The sequence below is a fragment of the Paramisgurnus dabryanus genome, chromosome 11, assembly GCF_030506205.2.
Source record: "Paramisgurnus dabryanus chromosome 11, PD_genome_1.1, whole genome shotgun sequence".
Taxonomy (NCBI): domain Eukaryota; kingdom Metazoa; phylum Chordata; class Actinopteri; order Cypriniformes; family Cobitidae; genus Paramisgurnus; species Paramisgurnus dabryanus.
Window position 1 is genome coordinate 18,704,364 of NC_133347.1, and position 18,526 is coordinate 18,722,889.

General features: G+C 37.8%; 2 protein-coding genes across 5 annotated transcripts; one reads left to right on the plus strand and one right to left on the minus strand.

The window, feature by feature from the left end:
• The first annotated feature begins 151 nt into the window (after positions 1-151).
• On the plus strand, positions 152-10,605 carry c7a (complement component 7a). Its single transcript, XM_065247261.1, has 18 exons — positions 152-258; positions 2,876-2,925; positions 3,034-3,136; positions 3,286-3,427; positions 3,502-3,643; positions 3,762-3,900; positions 4,865-5,008; positions 5,095-5,338; positions 5,448-5,564; positions 5,669-5,835; positions 6,045-6,273; positions 8,214-8,385; positions 8,655-8,742; positions 8,837-8,969; positions 9,099-9,287; positions 9,444-9,537; positions 9,829-10,013; positions 10,275-10,605. The coding sequence occupies exons 1-18, from the start codon at positions 253-255 to the stop codon at positions 10,457-10,459; spliced, it is 2,529 nt and encodes an 842-aa protein (XP_065103333.1). The 5' UTR covers positions 152-252; the 3' UTR covers positions 10,460-10,605.
• A 441-nt stretch (positions 10,606-11,046) lies between these two features.
• rgs7bpa (regulator of G protein signaling 7 binding protein a) lies at positions 11,047-18,128 on the minus strand. Of its 4 annotated transcripts, XM_065247264.2 has the most exons (7): positions 17,091-17,443; positions 16,956-17,000; positions 16,678-16,844; positions 15,008-15,138; positions 14,657-14,801; positions 14,506-14,576; positions 11,047-12,297 (listed from the first exon to the last, which is right to left on the minus strand). In XM_065247264.2, exons 2-7 carry the CDS (start codon positions 16,986-16,988, stop codon positions 12,206-12,208), a joined length of 639 nt encoding a protein of 212 aa, XP_065103336.1. In that variant the 5' UTR covers positions 16,989-17,000; positions 17,091-17,443; the 3' UTR covers positions 11,047-12,205. The 4 variants fall into 4 exon arrangements, with proteins under 4 accessions (XP_065103336.1, XP_065103334.1, XP_065103337.1 ...); XM_065247262.2 differs by lacking the exons at positions 16,956-17,000; positions 17,091-17,443 and adding an exon at positions 17,551-18,128; XM_065247265.2 differs by lacking the exons at positions 16,956-17,000; positions 17,091-17,443 and adding an exon at positions 17,767-18,127.
• Between the last annotated feature and the right edge of the window lie 398 nt (positions 18,129-18,526).

Consider the following 18,526-nt stretch of genomic DNA (forward strand, 5'->3'; position numbering starts at 1 on the left):
CATCCACTTCTGTTGAATTCTCAGCGATGTTGCAGTCATTATAAAGATTGATGAGCTCCAGACCACATTCCCATGACATGAGGATTGTGTTGTTACAGACATTTTTTTGGCAGGAAGACGATCATTTCCCGCTCACAGCTTGTGCAAGTGAGATAAGAAATGGACTGAGGGTGTTCCCATATATAAGTGTTGCACACAGTAAACACACACACATTTTTAGTGTAAATGTTCGTGCTTCTCTAGACCATTACAATGAAGGTAAGCACTCTAAGCTAATTATAAAAGGTATCTAAACAAACATATTGCTTGAATGTATGTGCATAGAGAACACAACGGCATATTTTAATGGGCCATTAGAAATGTGTTAACTGTTAGCGCATGCGCATGTTAAACTTTTGTGTAACTGTAAAGCTGAGTTTAATATCAAATGCATTTCACTGTAACACCCGATTATCTGTAGGATATTTACTTTTTTAATTAAAGGAATAGTTTGTCTTTCATAAACCTTAATTTCTCTCCAATGGTGTTAAAAACAACAACAATAAAACACTGGTCTACAACAAGAAAGCCTCGGAAAAAATAGTAGCTAAATTTGACCAGAATTAGGTCAGTAGGCCTATGCAATAAAGGAACATTAAGTCGAGTGTTATTCGCTCCTGATACAGCTTCAGGTCAATATTGCATCAAAATAATTCATTTTGTTCGATTATGCTCCATAACTTTTCTGCAAAATGTGCCACACCCAATCATTATAAATGTATCTTTTTATCTATCAATAAAATTACTTTCTATTCATTTATTGTTTTTTTCATGTAACATTTTCGTGCGTTTTCCACGAAAAACTGGTCTAATTGTTTCTGATGGAAATAACGTCGAACTGACATCAAGCTGTAACGTCGGGTTGACGTCACGCTGTAATTGATCTTTCTCATTTGGTATCAGTGGCAGCTGGTGACTTCTCTTACGAGGGGTGCGAATTCAAAAAATGTGTTCATTGTGTCATGTGAACCATGTGCATCATGTGTGATGTCAAAATACATACCTGCTGCAAACACGTCAAAAGGGTTTATGATAAAAGAGACACTCACAGAATACTTACAAGACACTAACACTAAACTTTAAAGACAGGTTTCATTTGTTTAACATTTGTGCCATATGTCCAGTTGTTTATTTAAAGGCGGGGTGCATGATCTCTGAAAGCCAATGTTGACATTTGAAATCACCTAAACAAGCACGCCCCTACCCCAATAGAATCTGGACCTTCTTTTGATAGACCCGCCACACATATGCGCACACCCAGTAACAATGTTGGTTACTAGACACGCACCTTACTGCTGATTGGCTACAAGTGTGTTTTGGTACTCAGAACGAATCCCTTTTCCAAAGTGTTTTTCAAAAATCATGCACCCTGCCTTTAATTACAAATGAGATTAAACTGGTATCTGGCAAATGTGAGCATCTCTTTTATCATAAACCTCCTTCGAAGCATCTGCAGCAGACACATTAGGCTTGTTCGACTTCATGCGGAGCCGCTAGAACTGACAGGCGGATGATGTTAAAGTTCCGCGAGAGCGACACGAAATTACACTTTTTATGATCTCTCGAATTGTTCTCGCGGTACTTTGACGTCATCCGGCTGTCGGTTCTTGCAGTGCCAAATGAAGTCGAACAAGCCTGTATTTTGATATGACACGTGATGCCCATAAGTTCACATGACGCATCGAACACATATTTAGGACCCTTAAAAATTCGTTATATTATTTCCTAAATTCCGTTTTATTTTTTACCAAATTCCGTTTTCTCCGTTTTAATTTTTGCAAATTCCGTTTTATCCGTTTTAATTTTGGCAATCATTTTTTTACCCTTTACTCTTATTTTAGTCATAAAAAGAGTGTGCCTTTAATGTTAATGATTAAAATTTAAATGATTTGGAGGAAAACTGGATAACACGATTACACACACACACACAACTCAACTCAATTCAATGCATTGTTTAGTGTTGTTGTTGCAGTGTCAAAGCAGTGGTGCCTTCAGAAGTGCCTTAAACACATCGGTCCAGTGGAACGCGATCCATATTTTATACACAATCGCTTGAAATGCATATAATTTCACAAACATACAAAGGATAGTGATCTGACTTAGGACAGCATGAGCGCGCAGCTCTTTGCACGTGCGAGCGAAAGATAGACAAAGAGCGGTGCCATGATGCATATGATTATATTTTAAATGCGAGGGTTTGCCTCAGCTCGCTTGAAATGCATAAAACTGAACAAATACATGAGGATTTGTGTTCGGACTTCGGACAGATGCGAGAGCGCGTGCACGTGAGAGAGGTGCAGTGAGACAGACGTGGATGAGAGAGTGAATGTATCTTTGCGCTCACAGTGAACAGAATGTTGACAAAACTTACAAAATAACAGTTCTCCGGTCACATAAAAGTCATGTGGGAACTGCTCTGAACTAAGTGCCTAGCATCGAATTTCTTAATTTTTCGCTGAGTCGTGGAGAGCCGCCATGGTTTCAGTGTTTTGGAGGGGGTGTGAAACGGCGGGAGGGGGTGTGTCACCCAGATTTACTTCCCCCGGTCTGCATTTTCCCCAGACATATGTTCGTCTCCCACACAAAAACAGAATTTTTTCAAAATATGTAAAATTCCGTGAAATTCCGCGTTAACACTAGATTCCGTGATAATTTGCAGATTAAAGGGCCCTACATATTTTGAAATGAGCCACACACATAATGGGCTAAATATATGTTGTGACGAGCTTCGCATCGTGCACCCTCGAAAAAAGTGACTGGTCGCCACTGTTACTAAAAATAAGTAATGACAGAAATTTCATTTTTTGGTGAACTGTCCCTTTAACTGTGTTCTCAGCGTGTACTCCTGCATGGAGTATTTCTACTCTTCCTGTTGTCTCTTATACAGTAAGTACTGTAAATGAAAACAAACAATCCTATTTTTATATCATTTATTATATAACATCAATTTTATGATACAACACATATATATCATATTGCTTACCTTTGAATCAGCGCTGCATTAGTGAGGAACTCTCGGTCTGTGCCTGAACCTGTGCACTGCCAATGGGGACCTTATGGAAGTTGGTCAGACTGTGACGGTTGCTCCAAAACACAGGTGGGACAATTTTTTATTCATGAATGCAAATCTTTTGCTTCAATTGTTTTCTTCCACTATTTTTTTTGCAGCATTTGCATGCTGCCTAGTTTCTCACATACATTAGCAGTATACTGAAACATGTGGGACACTTTCTTTGGGTGTAACAGACGCAGGTTCGATCCATTGCAGTTTACCCTCAGTTTAATGGTCGCCCTTGTACTGGAAGCCCATACCGCACACAAGCATGTTTTTCTAGCAAGGCCTGCCCCCTAGAAGAGGGCTGCGGAAAAAGGTTTCGCTGCCAGTCTGGTAAATATTTTATTAAGATATAATTTTCCCTGTTTAAAATATTTGTCACTTACATCCTACATTTCTGTTTGAAGGAAAATGTATCAGTCCGTCTCTAGTATGTAATGGAGATCAGGACTGTGAAGAAGATGGTTTGGATGAAAAACAGAGTTGTATTGGTACAAAAATTTGTAGCCTGCAAAAGCCTCCGCCAAATGTAGAGCTCACAGGTCAAGGGTAATTACTCCTGACTTACATCCTCATTATATCAATTCAACTACACATGCATACACAAAGACACACACACCCTTGCCTGGTTTATATGCCACTATGATTTTGTACATTTGCACCACAGGTTCGATGCAGTGAGCAGACAGCCAAGAGGAACAGTGATCAACACTAAAAGTTTTGGTGGTCTGTGTAGAAAGACCTTCAGTGGAGACCACAGTACAATATACAGAATTCCTCAAAGTGTGCTTAGATACACCTTTGAGGCAGGTGGGATCTAACAGTTAGAAGTCAGAAATATAAATGATGTGCAAGGTTCCTGTAGCTCAACTGATAGCACATTGCACTAGCAGTGCAAGTCACAAGTTCGGTTTCAAAGGAACACATGTATTGTTTAAATGTGATGCACTGTAAGTTGCTCTGGATAGGTATGTGGCAAATGCATACATGCAATTTGGGAAAATGTCTGAATAGAAGACTTAAAGGCAGGGTGCATGATTTATGGGTCGGGCCGAGTACCAAAACACATGTAGCCTATCAGCATTAAGGAGCGTGTCTACTAACCATCATCGCTGCCTGGGTTGCGTATGTGTGGTGCGGGTCTATCAAAAGAAGGTGCAAATTTAATTGGGGTAGGCGCATGTTTGTTAAGGTGATTTCAAATGTCAACATTGCCTTTCAGAGATAGTGCAACCCTGCCTTTAACAGAAACAGAGCGGTTATATAGGTTGGTTAATGATATAGGTGTGGTTTCCTGGACAGGGATTATCCTAGTCCCAGAAATTGCATGTTTGAGTTGTCTTAATTTAAAAACACCTTATACTCACATATCTTAACATTCACTGTAAAAATTGAGAAGTTGGGTCAACTTTTTTCAAATTAAAATTTCACTTTAGAAGATTGAAGTAATGTTGATCCAACTTTTTACTGTGTACATCAGTGCCTTTGTTTTGTCTCAAGATGCACACCTGTAGTGTTTTAGTTTTTTTGTGTAAGGTTTGTTTGTAAAAAAACTACTTAAATGTCCTAATAACTTAGTCCTAGTCCTGGATTGATCTAAACCCTGTCTGGGAAACCACACCATAGTGTTTTTTATATATATATATTGGTACCAAATGTATACATAAATTTACCTAAAGTGTACTGTCCCAGTGACAGATGGGGTCCATATTTTAACCAAAAAGTGTCCATACAGTATGTTAAATTGTTCTTCTAATATTTTTCCCCCAGGTGACAGCAAAAAATGATTTTTCAGATGAATCTTTTGAAAGCTCTTGGCACTACTTTCATCACATTGAAAAACATAGTAAAACAACAGGCACAGATTATGGTCACGACGATTACACCTTCCACGATGAACTGCTACAGACACAGGTTATTGTATATAAACATATATAAAGCCTGTCTGTATCATCTTTTTTCAGAACATCTGAATCATCATTCTTTGTTTAACCCTATAGTCCAAACGTCTGGTCATCGTTAAGAGTGATGTGGAAGTGGCCCAGTTTCAGAATCAGGCTCCAGAATATCTTCCTCTTTCAGAGGAGTTCTGGAAGGCTTTGCTCTCCCTGCCGGTTGCATACAATTATGCCGCCTACCGCAATGTGCTGGAGAGATTTGGGACGCATTACATTTCAGAGGGCACGCTTGGGGGGCAGTTAAACGTTTATCTGGCAATGAGTGAAGATCTCATTAATAAAATAAGTAAGTGACTTCTGTGTCACATTTATTTTACGTGACAAGTTTCTAATTACGGAGCTGTCTAGTTACTAAACCATTTGACTATTCTGTTTTTTTGGGTTATAATATATAGAAACGGAAAAGAGAGACTATCAACATTGTGTCGTAACAACACATTCAATTCTGTTTTTCATCCGGTGGAGCACAACAAATTGTCAGGACGATTCTTATGAGAGGAACTATCACTTTTGTAAGTCATTTGGTAATGAATTAAAAAATGTCCTGCCTGCGTGTGATATACACTGATGCTATTACTGAACAACAACCATAATGTCCAAAATGTCTCCCAAACAGACGAAAAGATACCCAAAAGTGTGAAAAGGACAGATGTCATTGGTGGACATCCTGGACATATTGCAAAACTGTTAATGTTAAATGAAAGCACACCAAAAGAGAATGGCAGGGCTTTTTCTCAGTGGACTGGCTCAGTGAAGGATCAACCAACAGTCATCAAACAGAAGGTTAGATTAAATAACTCATTAAAGTAAGATTAATGTGTGCAACGTAATCTTAATCTTTTAGCGTAAGCTACGGACATTAACTGCGATGTAGTGCTGGCTTTAGAACTGAATTGGACCTTGAGACTGTTAGCAGCATTCATAAATGTACCTTTAAGCACTAGATAGACCTGAAATGTTTTGTATTGTGTTTGAAAATGTCTCATGAGCAGCTCAGACCTCTGCATGAGCTGGTGAAAGAGGTGTCGTGTGCGGGAGTGAAAAAGCATCACTTGAAACGTGCCATTGAGACGTACCTCAGCGAAAAGCATCCATGTCAATGCAGAGAATGCCAGAACAATGGACTGCGGGTGATTCTAGATGATGTCTGCAAGTGTGTGTGCAAACCTGGTACTGAAGGCAAAGCGTGTGAAATTGGGACACCATTAGATGAACAGCCAGGTAACAAAATATTAAAGTGTTATGCAATTTTGAATGGGTCTGTATTTATACAATACATTTATTTAGTAATAAGATTCATGGACTGATGGATAGTTGCTGTGCTATGTATATATACTGGAGATGTTTGTTTAGAATGTTTTGAATTAAAAAGGACTCTAAATATTGTTTTAAAAAATTTTTTGGTTAGGAAAACTATGGATAGACACACACAATCGCTGCGTTTAAAGGTGCAGTTCGTAATGTTTAGAAGGATCTCTTGACAAATGAGAAATGCAAAATAATATACAAAACGATATTATTAGGGGTGTATAAAGACCTTTTTATAATGCACCACTATGTTTTTATTACCTTAGAATGAGACGTTTTTATCTACATACACCGAGGGTCCACTTACGTGGAAGTCGCCATTTTGTGCCGCCATGTTTCTACAGAAGCCCTTAACGGACAAACTTTTTACTAAGTTGTCTCCGACAATGACATTTTTTCCGGTGGCGGCTACCGTAGCTTGTCTATGCATTTCAAAAGCGAGGAGTGAGCAGTGGACTGAGCCGTTGGTTGCAATTTGCAAGCTCACCACTAGATGCCGCTAACTTTTACACACTGCACCTTTAAACTAATCTATACTGGGTGTTTCAATGGTTAGGTCAAATGTGGACATTTTGAAGGTTAATTTAAACCCACACTTGGGTTTGTTCATATTTTATCCAGTCATAGGTTTAAACGACCCAGCATTTTTTAAAGTGTGTGCTTGTGATGTTTTTCTGTAGAAAACTATACTTGGTCCGACATACTGTATTATTACTTAATGAAATGACATTTAAAGGGTCATTCAGGGTCAGTGTAATCAGTTATTGTTCAAACAGACTGCCTGCCCATTCTGATGTCACGAATTTCAAATTTGTTGCTAATTTTTCCGTGCCATTCTCACGGATCTCCGCATTGGCCCTGACACAGACTTTCTTTTCTGTGGCATTCTCACAGATTGGTTACTCAACTGTTTTTCTTACCATTGTCTTTGCTATTCCCTACCCAAAACTAATTCTAACCCCAACGCCAGGCGACAATTGTTTAAAGTTTAGAAAATATAAAAGAATACATCAGAAAAAATAGTATAAACCAATACTTAAAGTGACATGCTAACGCAAACATTAAATCTAACCCTAAACCGAAGCGACAGTGATTTGAAAATAGGAAAAAGCAGTTGAGTAACCAATCCATGAGAAAGCCATGGAAAAGAAAGTCAGTGTCAGGGTCACGAAAAAATGCGGAGATCCATGAGAATGCCACGGAAAAATTAGCAAAAAATTCTGTGACTATCCCACGGAACTTTGTGAGATCATGTTGGCCTGCCCATATGGCATTTTTTATATATAATTTTAAATATGTTTTAAAATACACAAAAAATGTTTACAAAAAAATATTTTTCACCAATATATTTTTGAGGCTTTTTTTTGTATATTTTGAAATATATTTTCAAAATAAATATATTTTAAAGCATGTACATTCGCAATGCATTGGAAAAACTTTGCTTCTGTTACAAACCTGTAAACATAAAAGATTGAAAAGTTAAAATTAAATAAAAAAAAATTAATTGCAAAAATATACTTATAATATTTATAATATTTTATACTTTATGCATACTTTGTAACTTTTATGCATACTTTGTAACTTTTATTTTATAAAATATATATTTTAAAATTTTGCCGTATGGGTTGTAAAATTTGAAATGTATTTGTTGCCCACTTGCCTCTGAAAAATGAAATATGTTATTTTATATGTTGACAAACGAAGGTCTAAGCAAAATATGATATATTTTCAAATTCAAAAATATATTTATTTAAGTTTTACTTTTTACAAGATGTATTTAGCATACATTTAAAATTTATTTTTGGCCAAAGAAATTTATTTTTTGGCGTATGGGTGGTGAATTTGTATCTTAGGTGTGATCCATGGAGACTGGGCTTGTTGGTCATCATGGAGCACATGCAGCGATGGTCAGAAAAGCAGGACCCGCTCCTGCAGTCGACCCATCCCACGAGGGGGTAAGGACTGTATTGGCAAAGCTGAAGAGACTAGAGCCTGTGAGGATGAGAAGGAACTAAAATACCTACGGTGAGAATAATCACTTCCACTGTTAGAAAACAAGGTACAAAGGATGGTAAAGAGGTCCTAATATGTACCATTTAGATATGTACTTGTGAGGTACCTATATGTACCTTTGAGGTACTGATTTGCACTCTTTATGTACCTTTTGAAGGGGTACAAATTTTTTGAGAATCTGTTTCGTTATACAGTAGCACCTGATAATATTTTTGTGCAACAACACTGCCACTATGTTGAAATTGTGGATGGCTTATTGATATCAACCTACTGATTTGCAGCACAATGGAGCCTCACTGCTTCGATGAGTCATTGTTACCCAGGGAAAGTTGTAAAATGCCACCCTTCCTTGCCAATGGGTTTGTTCTGGTAATCAATGCTTGCATAAAACAATCTCCCCTCAAATGTGATTGAATTTATATTTGTTATGTGTTGTCATGCCACTGTCTTCCTACAATTCTAGTACCCCAAAGATGAATATCCAGCGGGCAGTAAGATTGAATACACTTGCAGTGAGGGCTACCATTTGATTGGAAACCCAATCGAAGAATGTCAAGAAAATCTAAAATGGACAAAGAATTCAAAAGAGTGCCAGAGTAAGAGCTTCTTTATTTTGATGGTGTGCTTAAACAATGAGCTTTCTTTAGAAGGTTTTTTTTTTATAACATAAGTGTTTCATTTTAAATATATCCTTTTAATACATTTGACTTGCTTTCTGGTGACAGGAACAGTATGTGATCCACCTCAGCTTTCTCCAGATGTCACCGGACAACCATGGAAGCTTAACTACATAATTGGTGAGGCTATCGTGTTGTCATGCCCAGAAGGGAAAGAAAAGGAAGGTCCTGCTGAGATTCAGTGTAATGCTGGACTTGCCTGGTCGCCTCAACCGAAAAACACCAGATGTATCCTAGGTACGAAACAAAATCTGGAAACAGCTGTTTTGTGAAGTACTTTATGATCTTGTAAAGTTAAGTGTTAAAACATTACTTAGCTATGGGACGACCCTTATGAGGCCCATATAGAATTAAAAAGAAAGAAATTATAATATGTGACATCTTCCTTCCTAGTGTCTACGAAGCCAACCCCAGTGGCAATGCAATGCCAGCCATGGGAGAACCTAGCAAAGGACAAATGTGTCTGCAAAATACCCCACGAGTGCAAGTATGATGCTAAACCACACAGTCAACTCAGAATCGTTTTAAAGGAATAGTTCACCCTAAAATATAAATTAGCCCATATTTTACTCGCCCTTTCAAAATATGGGCTACTTTACATTTTTGGGAGAATTATTCATTTAACTTGTACCAATAACAATTGCGTTTCAATGCATGTAAATATTATAATTATTAAGAAATTTCAAAGGTAAACAGGCCTAGTGCAGAGACACTCTGCATAACCAGCCATCCATTTGCAAAGACACACACATATTTTTAATTTGGGGTGTTTTTGCAGGTCTTCTTTGGACGTATGTGCCACAAATGTGAAACGCAGTCAGACACAGACACTGAGCGTGTGTAAGATACAAGCTATGCTCTGTCTGGGACACCAGTACACTCTTGCTGAAGACAGCGCCTGCCAGTGGCCAAAACGGTCATCTACTGACTGCCCACATTGCACACCATGGGAGAATTGTGATGGTGGGTGATTGCACAGTTAAATAAAAAATATTAATAATTGTACACATTATTGTTACACACATAAAGGGGAGGTTACCTGGACAGGGCTTATCCTAGTCCCAGACTAAAATGCACGTTTGAGCTGCCTTCATATAAAAACATAAAACTATGGCCTAAGGCCTAGTCCTGTATTAACCTAAACCCTGTCCGGGAATCCGACCCTTTGTATTTTACTTAGTTTAGTCTATTCAAGAATGTAACGCTGTACAACTGTGGTTTTAGTGCAAACAAACACTTGTCGCTGTAAGACGGTTGAGGAATGCTCATCCTTGGATGCCTGGATCCATGTGTGCGCGCAGCTGGAGGAATCGTCTGCGCCCGTGACCATGACAGAATGTGAGGCGGGCGTGAGGAAGTGCAGAGGAGAAACAATCCACATTGTCAGTCTTCAACCCTGTCAGTCATGAGTCTCAAATATATACATTTTATGATGGTCTAATTACAATTTGTTTGTTTGTAACAACTGACAAATACATGTAACTGTGATATAATATGGTTTCCTTTTTGAATACTATAATGAATAACCTCAAATAAAAACTTATGTCCAAGTTTACATATCTAATGGGTTTTTTTTGGGAACTATTCCCAAGCTGTTTTTTTGAAATTTGATGATTTTAAAATATTTTACGATTAATTTTATGATGATAATTATGACTCAATCCTTTGAAGACAAACCTAGCTAAATTATGCCTCACCGGTTAGCCTAAAATCTGCAAACTTTACAATAATAAAGCAAACAATTTGACATTGCTGTGTATTTTTGTAATCCTGTATTGGTTTGCGACAGGACACTGAACACAGTTATATTTAGCCAGCTCTCCACTCCCTGCCAAACTCGGGACAACCAGCCCAGATTCGGCCATCAGCTTGTCCAGTTTCAGAATCGTAGCCAAATAATTAACCTGAAAACCATGTCTGTCCATGTCATCTTATTAATGTGCAAACATATCCAATTACAGCTGACAGATCCAAACATGATATTTGACCAGAGAGGCTGTTTTTGCTCCCAAATCCTTGCTAGTAGATTTTATATTTAAATACATTGATTTAAACGAGTTGTTTACTGGCAAACCTCTGATTAATAACACTGACATGATGACTAAATTTGTTGGACAAAAACCAAGTTGAAAGATTTATATTATTTTAATAATATTTCTTTTATTTTTCAGTTTTTCATACTGTTGTAGCACCTGTTGTTTGCTACTTATGATATTTTTGTATGTTAAATAAAACTGTTCAACACAAGACAAAGTACCCATTTTGTTAAATCATTAAAAAAAGGTTTATTACCAATGTAAAACGACACTGCGCCTTTTGATAAACACTACAGTATCTGCACCATGCCTGACACAATTAGAACCGATATTAATAAGCAAGACCCATGCTGAGCCCCTCCAATCTGGACTTATATCACACCAGATGGATAGACATGCCACACTTTACTGACAATCTCTTTAAAGAATCACAGTATTGAAAAATAATTCAGAGCGCTAGGTTTACATTGTATATGTACATCTCTAAAATGTCCATTTATAGATATATTCTTTATTTACAAAGGCTTCTTCAGGTATTTTATACTCCTAAAGACTCAAACAGAAAGAAAAAAATATTACAGGATTTTCGGTTTATGGAAGACTAAATAATACTGTAGTAAAAATATGCTCAAAGAAACCAACAGATCCCACATTCACTCATGTTGTGCGGTCTTATTTTGTGTTCATGGTAATTTAATTTAAAAACTCGGCATCGTTATTATGATTAAAACGGTTATTAACCATATAATGTAACCTAAGCTCTAAATTGCAGTCTTGAAGTCCTCGTAACAACATTTGTCTTGACAAAAAGCACAGCGTATGAATTGTGCATCAACATGAGCCTTGTGTCATACTCAGCGATGTTAACAATTAAACAGGACAAACAGAAGTTATTCATACTATAAACCATTCTCTTTACTAAGCGCAATGTGAACGAACATACATTCACTTAAAATGAAAAGTGTATTGGTGATATACAGTATATTGTTTTATGACTACTGATATTACACTGATATTCTATTCTCATATGGAAATGGCAGTAGTAGGCTACTGTTGACTGGTGTGTCACGCACATTGTGAGGAAATGCAGTCATTTGTAACCGGACACAAGGAGAGCTTTTAACTGGACATCAGACAGCAGAGGCCAAAGAAACGCCTCTTTCTCTGTCTGACCAATGGGTATGGCGTTAGATTCAACAAACTGCTGTCATCTACGTAGACACAAAAACAGATAAATGAATGCACAGATGTAAGCTCACACAAATGTAAGCAAATACTTGAGTGTTTTCAAAGAAGCAATCCGCAACATTTTTTCCTTCCAAATAAAATCTGTTATTGTGCACAACGGTAGATTATAATAAGTAAGGAATAACTGACGACAAGACGTTGAATTTATACTGCAGGTGTGCATTATTTTCAAATACTATTGTTAATGCATTGCTTTGGTGGTTATTTTAAAGAGCACCTCTTACATTGCTAAAAACTATGTTATTTTGTTTATTTCGTATAATAAAATGTGTTCGGGTGGTTTATGGTTAAAAAAACAAAGCTTTGTACAAAGCTTATCGTTCTGAAAAGCGCAGTGTCATCCGATTGGCCAGCTAATCTGTACGTTCTGATTGGCCTGAATACCTCTGATGACAGCCGGAAATGTGACGCTCACCATGTTTTGAAGATTAGCTCACAATGCAATGCTGACAGGAGTTAATATCAACTTTACAATCGTATTAATACAAGCCGAATCTGACACAGAAAATGCAGATGACCAAGCTGATCGGTCAACTTTGCCAGTGTGGCTTAAGCAGGATGTAACAGATTGGCAAGGTAAGGATTACTATAACATTAAAACCATGTCTGAATTTGTGATTGTAGAAACGACAAACAACACTCTGCACTGCAAAAAACTCATGTTTGAGTCATGGGCTGTTTCTCAATATGCGTTCTTCAGTGATCTTGCGTCCTTGTGTCCTCGCTGTACGTCATCATTAACCGGCGAAGTTCAATTCCAATTCTCAAGAACGCAAGTACAGAGGACGCAAAAAAATCGAGGATGCATCAACAGGAAAATCGCGCACATCTCAATTCTTTAAATATGAAAACATAAACTACTTACAGGCTGTGAGTCAGAAGCGGGTGAAATTAAAATAATGACCGTCCTGTCTACGTCAACCGGCCTATGAAGTAATCTGTTGCCTACAATTCGTGTGTTTGTTGTAGTCCAAGAAAGAGATTTACGTTGAAAACGATAACTCGCGTCATCATTTACTTTGGGGTTTGTATCGATTATCCTACCCAGTCTCACAAAGTTTCGTGATATAGTCACGTATTTTTTTGATTCTTTTTTCGTGCTATTATCACGAAATTTCGTGTTTTTTCGTGATCGTATAACGAATTCCTGTTTTCGTGTGATTATCACGTATTGGTTACTCAACTGCTTTTTCCTATTTTTAAACCATTGTCGCTTCGGTTTAGGGTTAGATTTGGTGCTTGCATTAGAAAGTCACTTTATATATTGGTTTATACTATTTTTTCTGATTTATTTTTTTATATGTCGCCTGGCGTTGGGGTTAGAGTTGGGTTTGGTTAGGGATGTCATTTTATGTAAATCTAACCCTAAACCGAAGCGACAATGGTAAGAAAATAGGACAAAACAGTTGAGTAACCAATACGTGATAATCACACGAAAACAGGAATTCGTTATACGATCACAAAAAAACACGAAATTTCGTGATAATAGCACGAAAAAAAAATAAAAAAATACGTGACTATATAACGAAATTTCGTGAGACTGGGCTCCGATTATGTACTAATACACACCAAAGGAAATGTAAAATTGGGTATCAGATAATTGGTGCTCTTTAAGACATTTGAAAGGTCATGTGTGCGTTTATTGAAAAATAATGCATACCTGTGCAACATTTTTTCAACCAATCAGAATTAGGTATTCAACAGCCCTGTTGTATAGTGAATTATAAATGAGGCTGTCGCATACAATTTTGCTGTAATTGTCAGTTTGACGTCATTTGAATAACGTAAAAATAGGTTTGTAAAGTAACCTGCTATTTTATGTTTTAACCATAGATTCACGTTATGCGTTGCAGCTTTAACGATAAATTATTGACAATAATTATTAACATTTTAATGTATAATCTACAAATTTACAGGGAAAACATCATCAGATTAAGTTCCTTATCCCACTCTTATACCAGCAATTATAAAAAAGAATTACTGTCATACAGTATTCATCTCTAAATACTGTTTGATCAATTCTTAGATACAAATTCCTGTAAATAATCATCAATCAATCGTGTTTTGGCAAAGTGGAGACTTGATGTTGTTATTGACCATTTGTCCAAGTTATTAAATGCGTAAGGCTCTAATATTTGCCCAAAAATTCAGTGGAAGTGCACAGATCTTACCTTGGTTTTTCAGTGGTAAAGGCATTGTCTCCCTGAGTTTGCTTAGCAAATTTTTCATTTCCGTCATGTCCCTGCAAACAATGAAGGACGTTTCCGGTTTCAAACCATTCGTTTGACAGAACAAGGTGTAAAAAGCAGAAGCACAGTATACCTCTCGATGTTCTCGATGTCTGTGACCACCAGTATGTAGGTCTGTGAACAGTCTGGTGGAGTGGATGACGTATCTTCTAGTATGGGAACATCAGAGCTGTCCTCCTTCTTACTGTCTACTTTTGTTGCTCCTAAATTATGTTTCCCTGAAACACACAGCGACAAATCTTAGCCTGGTATGAATTTGGTCAATCGGTTAAATGGTCAAAACATTTTATCTCAAAGTTTGAGCAACTGTCAGCTCTCTCATTTAACTTAAGTTTGTACTACAACATCTGTAAACATTATTTCTCAGAAGCCACTAGAGTTGATGTGGTGTGGATGTTTCCTCCTAAGAGTCTCTACAGATTACCTTTCCTGTGAAGCTGCAGGGATCCCAGCAAACACACAGATTTAAGCATCTCCGTCAAGTACATCTCTAGACAGCACTGCAATTGGATGAACAGACGGCAGATCTCCGGATGTATCTCTCCATCTTCTGGGCTGTGGACATCAATAATGCATCTTAGAACTGGATTCGGAAGAGTTCTGGCCCATGGCTCTATCTGTCTAATTTCTAGACACCACAAATTATATAGATTTTAACATTCCCACACCTCTATAGACCACTCTATAGAGTTTTAAAATACGAAGGATGTTAGGATGTTTCCAGGCAACATTGAAAGTTGAAGAGATAAACAAGAGAATTCTCGGAAAATCATAGTTCTCAGAATCTGATGCCTGCAATTACGGCACTGTTATTCCCAAGTGAAATGCTTCGGTACAGTGAATACTTTGTTATCCTGCTCTTGAATTCTCAGAAACAGAGAGATGCATCAAAGCTACACAAGATAAACCAGCTTGTAATGTGTCCATAGCTCCATTGCTCGTTGTTTTGAGATTTTACTCAGGAGGATCTTTAACATAACCTTAAGTTATATTCTTTATGATTTTATGTAAAAAATTACTTTAGCTGGGTTTTACATTCAAGGTCACAGATGGTGTGGTAGGGAAATTTCACTGCTATGTCTGATAAGATCATGACTGTGTGCAACCTGCACCGAAAACAAGCAAACAGACAAACAAATAAAAATGTTTACGTTTTTAAAAAAAATGGAAAGTATCAAAATCCATGCAAACAGATGGCATATAAGAAAATAAATTATGTAAATGACCTCTGCAGAATTTGTGTTGGATTTAGATTTTTCTGCACTCCAATTTTTTAGAATTGAAATAGTCATACTTACATAATCAGTCTCTAATTTGACTATCTGAATGATGTTGCCATTATCTCTGGTTAATTATTCATTTGCTGAACACACACTGATGAGAGCAAAATCTGACAGTCCATTCAGAATATCTTACTTTAATGGACAGAAAGGAAGCCACACATTTTCCAGGAAAAATCCTGATGTAAAGAACTACATTTGAAAGCATTTCAGAGCCTTTTAATGTCACCAAAAAAATGTCACTAATGATGGATATATTTTGGCTAATCGTGAGCAGCAGTCGACTAAGTTTATTGTGTTAATGGCCTCCATTTGCACGGATACGACATCATGTTACACGCCTGGGATCAATGGAACATGAACAGCAGGAAACGTTTTCAGCTTCATCAGCATTTATTCTTCTCGCAGAAGCACACAATAAACTGAACGTAAAGCTGTGTCTGATACTGTACTGTGATAACTGAGTTTGTCCTCATACTATATAACAAGACAATAAAAGGTCATTTCATGCTTATGGGCACAGTTTAATAATGACGTAATAATTCTGGTAAAGACATCGAGTAAGGAAGGATATTACAAGAACACAATCTTATATTGGTTGAAATGTGTATGCCATCATGCATGTATACAAAATATATGGCCAACTCATTAAACATTATCCAGACATTGATCTTGCTGTAACGTAGGCCTATTTAGATCAATCTCCAACTTACCACACGCTGAAGTGTTTTATAAGCCTTTAACCTTGCGCCTAAGTGATATTAGTTATTACCATACTACTAAACATCACTGACAGAAACATCGTTAAGTTTACCCAGATATTGCAGAAAGGTTTTGATGTGCAGTCCGCGCCATCTCGCAGCCCTTTGTGCGTGTTTTGTGCATCTCGGCACGAAGAGAGGGACAATCCGCAGAAATCTCTCCTATAGAGATAACCAGCTCCCTATAGAGGGCCACAAGTGTATTGAACTCCTGGACAACCTGATGAAAGAGAAAAACAAAAGCAAACAGAGCGAGAAAATATTAAGCTTACACCGACAGATTCATTCAATCTTTCATTCATAAACAGCGGCTGAGAAAATCCTTTTTAACCTTGAAACTGTATGAAGCAGATAAATACTGCATGACAAGATTTTCCTGAAAGGACAAGACAGATGTGAAGTATAAAGACATTTTTGGAACCTGCATGTTAAAGAAATACCAGCAAATTATTACGATTGGTAATACCAGACGATATTAGCGAGGTAAACGGTCTGTTTGTTTGAGAGCAGCGCCACAGGCGACAGTTGCTTGTGCCGTTTTCATCAATATTTGCCAGAAACGGAGCCTTCAGTCTGATAATGTGGCAAAAAGCTCAAACATACACACAAAAAGCCGTTTGCTGTGCAAATCTTGGTTGTTTGCCAGAAAACAACACTAATTATTATCTCTCCATCGATGTCACATCAGTAAAATGCAACCGTGAAGTGCATGCTGATAAACGATCGCAAAAAAGCATGCGAACTGCGCGCCGCACAAGTCACAGAGCTCCAATCTCCATTTCTTATAAAACGTCCCTAGTGTCGCATTATACATTTAGGACGTTTCCAGCTGCAAAATTTTGAGTGAATTTTGAAGAGTGGTTAAATAATGACAGAGATTCACACAGGAATAATGATGCAGGATCATGACGCAGGCTCATACCCACCATTCTGCAGTCCGCTACAGCTTCGCTGCTTTCCCTGCGCTCAGGCGGCGCTCGGGACGCGGGCTTACCGCCGATCTGAAAAATGGTCCCGGCAGTCCTGGGGCGGTTTTTGCGCCCATTCGGTGCAGAACTCATGCATACACATCAAGTGAACAAACTGCCCTGATATAAAATGACGATTAATCAATGCACTCCCACTCGTGTTTTATATCTTACTCAATTGATCGATCTCTATCACGCTCCTGTATTCCTCTCCGCATTGCAACGATGAAGGCGAGTCACCTTCATTCACTCCAGCAGATAGCTCAGTCCTCCTGAAGTGTCCTCCTCGCGGGTCTTTAGGAAACCGCATAACAAAGAAGCAAATGCAAACATGATGCAAAGATGCCCCGCGCAGTCCTTAGCGGATTTTAATAAAAGCAACGTCTGGACAAAGCAGCACCTCACAGCAGCGACGAGCTAGTTAAAACAGACCTATGCTGTATAACAAGTTTAAGTAATACACCCACTAAGGTGTTCATTGAAAGTACTGTAGCATGTGATCTAAGAGCGCTATACTAACAGCAAAATAGGTGCAGTTGCTTGAGGCATGACGTGTTCAACACACTGCAATCTCATAGGATGAGAATACTAATGCATTTGGATATTCACTTTGTATTTTATTGTTGTTATTATGTTGGCTTGACAAAGCCAACATACTGTTCTTCGATCTAAGCTTATTATTAGTGGTGCTTGCATTTATGCAAGGCATCACTATTATTATTCCCCATACTTATTATTATTATTCTTCTTTTTCTGGACACTTTTTCGGCGCGTAACTCGTCCCGCACGGTTTAACGTAGTCCCATGAAAGAGGGCTCAAATCGACCGGATTATTGAGGAGAGGTGTGCTATGACTTTTATAAGCGATCGGGTGCAGGATTTCTGAAAGGGGGGCGAAAAACCACCCGAAAAATCCCATTGACTTAACATTGCG

What these genes read in the sequence shown, in the direction of transcription:
- c7a (XM_065247261.1), top strand. An exon ending in ACCATTAGATGAACAGCCAG is followed by an intron (nt 6,274 to 8,213) that starts GTAACAAAATAT and finishes TTTGTATCTTAG; the next exon opens with GTGTGATCCATGGAGACTGG. An exon ending in GAATTCAAAAGAGTGCCAGA is followed by an intron (nt 8,970 to 9,098) that starts GTAAGAGCTTCT and finishes TTCTGGTGACAG; the next exon opens with GAACAGTATGTGATCCACCT.
- rgs7bpa (XM_065247262.2), bottom strand. Translation starts at nt 17,685, where the DNA reads ATGAGTTCTGCACCGAATGGGCGCAAAAACCGCCCCAGGACTGCCGGG. An exon ending in AACCTTTCTGCAATATCTGG is followed by an intron (nt 15,139 to 16,677) that starts GTAAACTTAACG and finishes TGATGTCCACAG; the next exon opens with CCCAGAAGATGGAGAGATAC. An exon ending in TTTACCACTGAAAAACCAAG is followed by an intron (nt 12,298 to 14,505) that starts GTAAGATCTGTG and finishes GTGTCTACGTAG; the next exon opens with ATGACAGCAGTTTGTTGAAT.